This window comes from Orcinus orca, chromosome 18 (genome assembly GCF_937001465.1).
Source record: "Orcinus orca chromosome 18, mOrcOrc1.1, whole genome shotgun sequence".
NCBI lineage: Eukaryota > Metazoa > Chordata > Mammalia > Artiodactyla > Delphinidae > Orcinus > Orcinus orca.
The window spans coordinates 421,673-432,407 of record NC_064576.1 but is presented as its reverse complement, the minus strand read 5'-3'; the positions used below and the strand labels follow the sequence as shown (position 1 = coordinate 432,407).

The following is a 10,735-nucleotide window of genomic DNA, read 5'->3' as shown; positions in this document are numbered from 1 at the left end:
TGAACCACTGGATACGTAAATCTATCCCTCGTCCTGGTGTTCGTTGTTTTGCCGTTACACACAGAGCTGTGTAGCATATTTTGTGTGCGAACCTCACACGTCAGGGTTTTTCTGCCTCAATGGAACCCCTTCAGAATGACTGGGGCTCCTAACAATTACTTCACTGCCAGACATTCTGATTGGACCCGTCTGGGTTGGCTCAGGACTGCAGTAACTTTTATTTATTTATTATTTTTCTTTGGCGGTACGTGGGCCTCTCACTGCCGCGGCCTCTCCCGTTGCGGAGCACAGGCTCCGGACGCGCAGGCTCAGCGGCCATGGCTCACGGGCCCAGCCGCTCCGCGGCATGTGGGATCTTCCGGACCGGGGCAAGGGCAGCCTGGGCCTGGAACCACAGGTCTTGGGCTTGTCTTTAAGCAGGGAATTGCTGGCTTGTAGGGACCCATCTTTGACTTTCCTAAACACTGCTGTCAAAGTGGTCACAGCGGCCGTAACCCCACCAGCAGCGCACGCGGCTTCCTTCCCCCAGATTCTCAATACTATTACCGTCCCAGCTTTAAAGGTTTGCCTGTGCCAAGTCCGGGGCGGGGCGGGGGTGGTGGTGGTGGGTGGGAACTGGCTCTCAGTCCCCGGCCGCATCGCCTTCCCTTCCCTGGTGCTTTGCGCTCCGGGAAAAACGGGAGGGGGCAGGGGGCGGGGCGAGGGGCGGGGCGCAGGTAGGAGGCGAGCGGACAGACGCTGACCGGAGGGGCGGTGCTCGGGCATCTGGTCCTCGCGGCCACCGCGCCCCACGGTCGCTGTCGCAGCGGGAGAACAAGCAGCCCCTCCCCCCCGGAGCAGCCCCCGGGATGCAGCCGCTCCCGCCGCCGGTGCCCGGGCCCCTGGCCCTGCTGGACACGACAGGTGAGCGCACAGGTGAGCCAGGCTCCGGTCTTCCGGCGCCCGAGCTCCGCCGGGGCCCCTGGGCGCGGGCACAGGCCCTCTCCCTCCGCTTTTTCCTGAGTGTCCAGACTTTGCGCCTGTCTCTCCCCGTCTCGTTCTCCGCTGTCCTTTACTACGAACAATAGACGACGATCCGTATAAACCTTACAACGCACTCCTTTGCCATCTCTTCCACCCCATTTCAGGCTCCAAAATTTTCTAAGAAAAGGTCATTTCGTGGGGCCAGGTGGCTTCTTCCTGCTTGAAAGTGACCAAGGCCCTTAGGGCATTCTTGGCGCGGCTGTCCGCCTCATCCGCGCCCTCCCCAGGCTTCTCCCCCGTAAATTCACGGAATCTCGAATTCGCGGATTTCCCACTAAGCCCGATGCAGCCCAAGCCAGGCGGCGGGACACAGGAAGCCGGAGCCTTTGTCTCCCTACCGGGAAGTGGCCGGGAGGGGAGTAACGGGGGTGTTTTCCTGACGGGGAGGCTGGGAAGCCTTCAAGAAAAGAGAAGGTAGTTCCACGGCGAGCGGGGCTCTGACGGACGGGCGGAGCGGTGGTGATGCCTCGGGGTCCGGCTGCCGCTTCACAGGGGTCCAGTGGAGAGAGCAGGGGTGTACCTCCCAGCCCTGTGTGCAGTGGCTTTGCAAAGTCTCTTTTAAAAGACCAGATTAGTGACGTTGCTTGATTTTTAAATGATAATCAAGGCTTCTGGCTTCTTCCTAAAAGAAACAATTCTATACCCACCGCTCTCTAAAGCCAAATGCTCTGTGACAGACTGACCTACACGTGTTCCATCCTCCTGGAAAACAATTACTTATTATAATGACAACTAGTTGTTATGACTAGTTATTAACTACTTACAATTATTACCATCATTATATTAGAATGACTTGATTTCAAAAATAGCATTTTTGACTTAGAATTTTCTTCTGAGGAGGAACTTTAAATTTAAAAAATACTGAGAGTTGGTTTTTTATTTAAAAATACTAAACAGGAGTGTAGCTGGGATGGGATTATGGGTATTTTCTACCTTACATGTCTGCACTCATGCCCTTGGGGGATGTGTTCTGTGTAAAAGAAAAATAAAAGGGAAACTGTTGGCTGAGGGCACGTCCTTGTGCCTTTGTCTGTTTCCCTGGGACGGTTACTTAGCCCCCATGGCTGCCGTCGAGAAGAAATGATTAAATGAGCTCATTCTTCTTTCTGGGAGGCCCGGCCCTCCTGGCAAGGAGGGGGTGACGAGGTGACTGCCCCCACCCTGGTCTTTGTGACACCCTCTTCCCGGCTCCACTAAGTGGAGAAGGTGCGGAGGGGGACAGGCCCTAGGTCTGCTCCATCCTTGCACCTGGTCGTGGAGCCACAGAGGCTGGGAGGAGGCTGGGAGGGGGCTGGGAGGAGGCTGGGAGGGGAGGCTGGGGGGAGGTTGGGAGGGGGCTGGGAAGAGGCTGGGAGGGGAGGCTGGGAGGAGGCTGGGAGGGGAGGCTGGGAGGAGGCTGGGAGGGGAGGCTGAGGGGAAGCTGGGGGGAGGTTGGGAAGAGGCTGGGAGGAGGCTGGGAGGGGAGGCTGGGAGGGGAGGCTGGGGGGAAGCTGGGAGGGGAGGCTGGGAGGAGGCTGGGGGAGGCTAGGAGGGGAGGCTGGGAGGGGAGGCGGCAGGTGCAGGGAGCTGGCGGGGCTCCTGGGGAGCGACATTCTGCACAGGCTGGAGTCAGGAGAACAGTGAGCAGGCAGGTGAGATGCAGGTTTGGCCTCAGCCCCACAGCCCCAGACGCCCCCCCTCCACTCCCAGGTGGAGAGCAGCGGGTAGGAGTAAGTGCTGATTCACCTTGATGTTAGCACCACCCACGACCACATGCCCATTATGCGCATAGACACGCATCTGGAATTTCACGGATGTTCTCTCACTGCATCCTTATCACAGTGAAGAGGCAGGCAGTCAGGGGTTTGTCATACCTCCCCCACCCCACCGCTTTGCAGATCAGGAAACCGAACTTCCCTCATTCATTCAGCATGAGAAGATACAGGCTCGGGGACCGGCATCAAGCAAGATCCCAGGGCCCCTGCTCTCAGGGTCCTCCCTCTGCAGGGCTCGGAGAGGGCGGGGGGCCGTGCGCAATCACTCAGCAGGCCTGGCAGCCCCACAACAGCTTGGGCAGCGTTCGTGTAAGTTGCCACCAGTGCTATAAGCCTAACAGTAGAGATTTTAACTAGGAGTCAGGGCACTGCCTTAAGGATGCTTCAGTTGTAACAACACACACAGTAGGACTCCTGCTGATGGGACAGGAAGGTCGAGGGAACAATTCAGGGAATTCAGTTTTTTTCCTTCAGTGTGGACCCCCTTTCCTCCGAAACTTGACCTAAAAATGCATATGTCTTATGGCGATTAGAAAGACACCCTACCTCCTTTTCTCGAGGTTATTTCTCGTTGTCTTATTTTTTATGCAAACCCCTCTATTTATAAAGACTATTGAAGGTTGGGACTCTTCTCTTTGTCATCCCTGTTGTACCTGGAATCAAAATATTGCAGTCTGTGTCATTGGGATGAGGTCGCTCAGAAGCATCCCTTTCCCACCTGCCTGTCTCTCCAGACCTCACGGTAAACTCGGAACGCGCAGTACGAAGCGTGACAAGGAGGACAGCCTGCATCCTGTGATCTTTGTCACGGAGAAGTTTCAGAGGGAAAGTCATGCAGGGAAAGCCTGGTGAAGTCATACTGAAAGTGGCTCCTAGGAAGCTTTACACGGTCCCAAAGGAGATGTTTGACGTAACCTGTCAGAATGTCACTAACGGACTTGACAAGGTCCCAGCAAAGCTGTTTGCCTGGTGGGGCCCCTCAGGTCCCCGCTCATCACGCGACCGCCCTAAAGGGACAAGTCAAAGCGGAGGCAAGAACCTTCGGAACCAGAATATCCCCAGGGGGTCTTCCAGACGGGCCCACAGGGGCTAAGAGACAAGGCCCAGGGGCCGGAACTGCGGTTTGAAGCGGTGCTGAGGCCTCAGTTAGTTATTCTGAGAGAAATAGACACGTGACGCATTCAATTAGGGGAAACAGCAAGACGTCCTCTGAGGAGGAGGGCATTCGATAACCTTCTCAAATACTTAGTCCCAGAAAGTGTAGTTTCAAGAGGCTTCTTGCTCTTAAAAGACATTTTACAGCGAAGATGGGGACGGGACCTCGGGAAGAACAGTTGAGGAGATCTGATGAGGAGGCGGTGCTGCCCTGGGTCCATCCGCAGGGGCTCGGGGGCTGGCGGGGTGGGTAGCGCAAGGGAGGGGTGACCGCTAGGGGCGGGTGGGTGAGCGGAGGCTGCAGTGCCACCCCCCACGACTGCTGGGCGGCCCTGGCGTGAGTGTCTCACCAACTTCCATGGTAGCAGCTTCACTAACTTCCAAAACATAGAAGAAGGTGGTTTTCAACCTTTGTGTCCATTTTTTCCCAATGTACCTGCCTTTCTAAAGTTAATCACCCAGAGCAGAATGTCGCCCGAGGGGAGCCTTCTTTTTTCCTCTCACGCACTCATTTTCCAAGTGGCTTTGCCGTTTCTGTCCCGTTTCCCTACAGACACCCCAGATCGGCTGTAACCACTGATCTTTCTGACCCTGGGGCAAACCAACCTGTACTTATATCCTCGGTTTCAGGCTCTAGATACATGCAAGGAAAAATAAGTGACTGCTGTCTGCATGCACACGACTTTGCAAGTAAGATGCCGTGAATAATAGTGAACAGAGAAAAGCCCACCAAGGGGGCCCCAGGGCCGCTGGGTCCCAAAGGTGTAAACCGTCTCCCAGCACTTGTGGCTGTGCTTCTGTAGACACTCCTACAGATGGTTCACCCTCAACAGTTCTTACATATTTGCAGTAAAAAGTACGAGAAAACGGCAGTGAAAGAGCAGGTGAAGGGAGGTGAGGGCCTCGCAGGAAATGAAGCGACCTTCCTGAGACCTTCGCCCTCACCAGGCCAGCGGGTAGAAGCGGCATTCCCGGGCTGGCCAAGTGATTCTGAGTGAGCACTTTGACCCAGAGTTGTGTGGAATCTATTTCTGAGTGCGTGACAATCCCTTTCTTGGGTGGCGTGACCTTGACCTGCCGTTAAACTTTGCTGATGAGACTGCGGACGGGCGTGCAAATCTTCAAAGGCACAGTCTGGGCCAGGGGCCTGGGGTCATCTGAGACAGTGGTTGAGGTCAGATGAGCAGCCGCTTCCCCACCAAACACACACACACACACACACACACACACACACACACACACACACACGTCAATTTAAAAAACTTTGGTGTGGGAAGAAGCACCACGTTTTTCTTTCATCCTGTTTTGTTTTGGAGTCACAGGGATGAAGATGGTTAACCTTCCAACAAACGAAACACACCAGCATGGCTGTGTTCAGTGTGGAGTCTCGTCCTGCCCTCTGCCTGGCCTGTGTCTCTGCCTCCGTTGTGCGGTTGCTGATGACTACGTAGGAACAGGCGTATCTGAGATCGAATTGCTGTAATAATTATTACAATTACGGTTATTGTAAGTGAGACTTCCCTGCCTTCCCTGAGACACACGAGAGGAAGAACGGTTCACACGAAATCCAGGAGTCAAGGCCTGAGGGAGGAAGGTGCCAGTGATGGAAGGTTTCCTTTCTGTGACAGTTAAAATTAGCTTTGGCTACAGATACCAGGACATCCACAATAGTGGTTTATGGTCCAGAGATTTAATTCTGTTACCTAATCAAAGTTTGGAGGTGGACAACCCAGGGCTGTCTTTCTGCTCTGCCTCTCTTTGTGTGTGACTTCTATTGTCAACGTTCCCTCATGGTGCAAAATGGCTGCAGGGGCTCCACCTTTATGTTCACATTCCAGGCCGCGGGAAGGATGAAGGGGAGAAAGGCAAAGGGACTGGCTCCTTTAAGAGATTTCCTGTAGGTCCCACCCAACATTCCTTGTTGAGATGGAGGTTATTTGCTGAGAACGTAATCACCCAGCTGGAGCAGAGGCTGGAAAATGCCATCTTTCAGCTGGCGTGTTTCCACCTCCAATAATTGGGGCCTGTTGACAAGGGGAGAGGGTAATGGACATGCAGGTGGGCAGCGGCGGGCCCTGCACAATTTTATACTTTCTTTCCACCCCTTCCCATTTGATCACTCACGTGTTTGGCGCTGAGCCAGGTGTAGGAGTGGAAGAACACAGGATGCCTGCCCCCCAGGGAACGGCTCGGTGTGGACACGGGGGCACACGTGCACCCATGGAGCAGCGTGGACGTGCTGGCCATCCCAGAGGGACGCACGCCCCCTCTCTGTGTGGGACCTGCTCGGCCTGGTCCAGGGCAGTGTGCAGAGGTCCTCTGCAGTCTTGGAGTAGGGCAGGGTCCAGGGTCACGGACTTGGCAAGGCCCAGGGGTGCCTGTTAATGCAGGTAAAGTGCTCAGTAAGACCAGGCGCGGAGCAGATGCGCCATAAGCGGCCGGCGTGACTGCTGCCATGTGGGGTGAAGCCGGGACAGAGGCCGTCGGGGGACTTGGAACCCGGGGAGGGCCCAGCCGCCCCCTGACGTTTCCTGAGAAGCTGCTGTGCGCGGGCACTGTCTCAGGTGGCAGGGACGCAGCTGGGAACGAGGCAGGGCCCCCGCCCACCCTCATGGGGCTCGTCGTCCGGACGTGTGGGTGGTGACAGTGCCTGGAAACCCCTGGGTGCGGTGGGGGCCACAGGGGAGGGCGGCCGTGCAGGGGTACCGGCGGGGTCTGGGTGCCCTGTAGGAGACGACGGTGAGTCCTCAGGGCGGGAGGAGGGGTGGCGAGGGGTCCCGCTCTGAGCACGGGGATGGGCGGGGAAGAAGCAGGCGGTGGTGGTCCCTGGGGAGCGCGTCCCAGGCTCCTGCCAGCGAGCAGCAGGGCTGCAGCAGAGAGCCAGGCTGACCCGGGATGCGCTCGAGGTCCTGGGCCCCCCGCCCCAAGCTCAGCCCCTTACCAGCTGGCTCCTTGTTTGTGTTCCCCCAGAAGGGTTTGCGAGAAGAAAGAAGACGTCCCTGTGGTTTGTGGGGTCTCTGCTGGTGGTGTCCACCTCCATCCTGACCGTCGGCCTCGCTGCCACCACCAGGACGGAGAACGTGACCATGGGCGGCTACTACCCTGGGATCATTGTGAGTGGCGCCGTCCCTGGGGTCTGCTGGTCGGGGGGCCTGGGGGCTGTGGGGACACAGATGTCCGTGTGCTGCAGACACGCTCCACCCCAGCCCCCCGAGGTGGAGGTTTAGGGCAATTATCCTGCATGCTCAGGTGGCCTCGTGGGGCACAGGGTCCTGAGAGGTGGGGGAGGGGAAGGAGAGGGGTCGGAGGCAAGAGGTGCGACAGGCCCTGGCCCAGAGTCTCCCCAGAGTGCCCGGGGAGAACCAGCCCTGTGACGCCTGGACTTTAGCCCCATGAGACCAAGCTGAGCAAACCACCCCTCGGAAACTGGACTCAGAGCTTTAAAAGATGCCACGGAACCTGGATAGAAGGTGCGTTCGTGGGACCGCATGGGATCAGCAGGAAAACGAGCTGACGTGGTCCTCACCTCCGCTTCTGGGCAATAACCCCACGAGGTAAACCCACAGCCCAGCCAGACCTGGCAACAGCGGCCCCCACATCCAGAATCCTCCAGACTTCTGAACTGTGGAATTGTGTCCGTTTGTTGGCAGTAAAATTTGCTCCAAGCGTCTGCGTCGCACTCAGGGAGCGTCTGTGAAATTGCTTTTTATCAGATATGATGCCCTGCAAATGCACCAGAGCCCTGAGGGGCTGTGTCACAAGTGCTAAACCAGGATTTTAAAAAACGAAGCTTATTCAATCTCATTACTCTCACTAGAGGTATTATGCAGATTAGTCACGATGTTGATAACATTTTAACAAGGATGAAAATACTTCACAAATATCATTCATTTTCTCTTCATATTTTTCTTTATTTTTAGATTTTATCTGTGCTTTATAAATCTACATTATCTCCCTGTGTACACTTTCTGAGTAAACCTACATAAATAGTGTCTGTGCAGGTAGTATTCTCAGTGAACTCCCATGAGACTCTGCTTCCCGGCCCGTGTCCTGGACGGAGGGGAGCCAGGGGTGTGGAGGCTGGCGGCTGTGAAGACGGTCCCCCAGGTGACCGGCAGAGAAGGTCAATCTTGAGTAGGATTTTGCAGTGTTCTCTACACTTCACTGTCAGGATCTCACCTGGAGGTCACTTTCAGAACATCCTGGGTGTGTTCAGAGCCTGGCTCTGCAGAGAACCTGACTCCTGGGCAAGAACCAGAGTGCAACTGGCTTCAGCTCAACAGTTCTGAAAGCAAACAGTGGACATAACAGATGAGGTTTGCTCAAAGAAAATGTGGATAAAAGTCACTTCTGTGGATGCACGGCATCCGACCTTGAGACTTATAGCAAGGGCGGGTCTCAGGAAGAAACTGGGTGAGAAGGTGCAAACACCTCAACATTTTGGAAAGAGGAATTTTTTCAAATCCAAAAAAATGCAACTTAGCGAGAATTAATAGATATATTTTAATACATTTATGTTGGAATGGAATTGTGATATTTTGAAGAAGATGCTCATCTTTCCTCACTCCTTGAGAATTCTTAAATTATTGGTGAAAACTACATCTGTGCATTCACGTCCGTCTCCATAGATATAATACTTGCAGGCAAAGACATCCTTGGACATAAATAGGTCTCATTTTTAGTGCATTCAATCTGGCACCATGGGTAGAGATGCCATAGCTGTGTGGGTCAGTCGCGCGGCTGTCCCCAGGCTGCTGCCTCTGCCTCGCACGGTCACTCAGAATCCGACGGGCCGGGCAGAGCTGAGGGTCACCCACTGGGTGGGCTCCAGTGTGGGTCTTGGGGCAGCCCTGTGCCTCTGGGAGGGGCTTGTCACCGGCTGCTTTGAGCGCTGCCCCCCCTGGCGTTGCTGGAGCTCTGTTCTTCAGGCTGAGGGAAAGCTTAGGAATTCTTCCCAGGCGGGTGTTGGGGGATGAGGCCACCGGCACCCCTGGGCACACTCGGGCGATGCGAGATGAGCACAGTCGTGGTGCTTCTCCAATGTCCCAGCGTCACCTGCGCCCAGGCCGAGAGCTGAGGCCGAGGAACAAGCGACTGGTTCCCAGGAGCCCCTGGGTGCCCTTCCTGCCCCAAGATTACCTGTTTGCCTGCTCACCTGAGTCAAAAGCTCATTTCTAAGGGGTGTCAGCCGTGTGCGTGTCAGAAACACCCTTGGTTCCAGCTTCCTATGATACTCCCTGAGGGGTCAGCCGTCCTCCCACGACGGCCCAGGAGAAGCTCTCAGACGGGCCTCTCCCTGACCACCAGGCGTGGAGGATGGGTCACCATGAGGAAGTTCTCCTGTCTGGGTGGGGGACACGTGACACTCATTTCCCGGACTCGAGAGTTAAACTGACGTAGGAGTTAACACATTTGAACACGGGAGACGAGACAGGCCTGTTTCAGCAGCTTCTATCCCGACCACTGGCTTCGACGGCTCCTGAGAAGTCCACCCCAATGGGCACGAACCTACCTGCCGCTTAATGCTCCGGGCTGTGTGAGGGGGGATGGCTGGCCTCGCTTCCCGATAGGATGTCCTGTGGCGGGTGGGCACTGTTCCCTGTGGGCGTTAGGCTGCCAGGCGTGTAACCCGAGCGCTTTCTCCCTTGTTTTCTTTTGGTGTCAGCTGGGCTTCGGATCCTTCTTAGGAATTATTGGCATCAACCTGGTGGAGAATAGAAAGCAAATGGTAAGAATGTGCATTGTTTCTTTCAAATGTGGTTCGTGGGGCTGTACCCGGGGTGGGGGGGAGTGCTGCCCCTCTAGCTGTGGTGTTCCTGGGAAGGCCCCTGCCCCAATCCAGCACCCCCAGGGTCAGCGCCCAGCTTCCCAGGCTGTGGACTGTACACCCCAGGACTCAGGGTTGAGTGGGTGCCGTTCACATCTTAGGCTAAGTGAGCATCGCCCCTGGGATTGTAGGGTACATTCTACAACCTCACGTGGTGTCTTAGCAGCTAAGGTTGGGCCACGGGACGGGGTGGGCTGGGAATGTTGGCAATTAGTTTAAATCATGGTGTATAAGGTTCAGGCAAAAACACGCGTGTATGAACGTCTGTCCTCGAGTCAGGGAGCCTGGCATCTCCTCCTACGTCTGGGGTGTGACGACGGCTCTCCCAGACTGAGGAGAGAGAAGGGGTCAGTGGAAAACCAGGAGAACTGTGGTTCAGAGGTCTTTGCAGAGGGCGTGTCTACAACTGTTTGGCTGTGGGACAGATGAGGGCCAACCGTGATCAGTCAGGTTACAAACCTGACTTTTATTGATCATTTCAGTTTGGAGTCTGTCGTGTTGATGCAGTGCTTTGGGGAAGAGCTATAAGAATAGTGAATTCCTCGTGAATTCAAAATAGTTAACTTTGCCAAATCATTGTGCGGCCAGTGCTGACTTTTGAGAGGGTTCAGGGAGGATGCGGTTGGACCATACGCTGTTTCTGTCTCATCTCCAAATCATCGTAACAGACTGTGCGGGCGTTTCCGCCTCCACCTGCACCGGCCATCATCCTGAGGTATCACCAGGATCACCGTGGCTGCCCTGGGCTTTCACGGGTGTGTGAGGGTGTGGAGAAGGTGGAGACGTGCACACAGCTGGCGGGAGCGTGAAGTGACGCGGCCACTGTGAAAAACAGTGTGGCAGCTCCTCACAATGTTTCGCGTAGACTTACCGTAGAGGAAAGCGTGTGCTGTCGTCTGCTTCTTGTCTGGCCCTTCTGTTGGGTGTGAAGTGGGGTCTCCTCGTGGATCTGTGTTTCCTCGATGACTAATGATGT

At 55.5% G+C, this 10,735-nt stretch overlaps 1 protein-coding gene across 2 annotated transcripts in view; it reads left to right on the top strand.

The window, feature by feature from the left end:
* Positions 1 to 764: 764 nt before the first annotated feature.
* Positions 765 to 10,735, top strand: part of TMEM255B (transmembrane protein 255B) — a 32,933-nt gene continuing 22,962 nt past the window's right edge. Inside the window, exons 1-3 of one of the 2 annotated variants that reach the window (XM_049701030.1) lie at positions 765 to 903; positions 6,903 to 7,045; positions 9,598 to 9,660. In XM_049701030.1, coding sequence (XP_049556987.1) covers positions 849 to 903; positions 6,903 to 7,045; positions 9,598 to 9,660 — 261 coding nt within the window. In that variant the 5' untranslated portion in view covers positions 765 to 848. Of the gene's footprint in view, positions 904 to 5,244; positions 6,566 to 6,902; positions 7,046 to 9,597; positions 9,661 to 10,735 lie in introns of those variants that run through there. The other variant, XM_049701031.1, reaches the window with a different exon arrangement.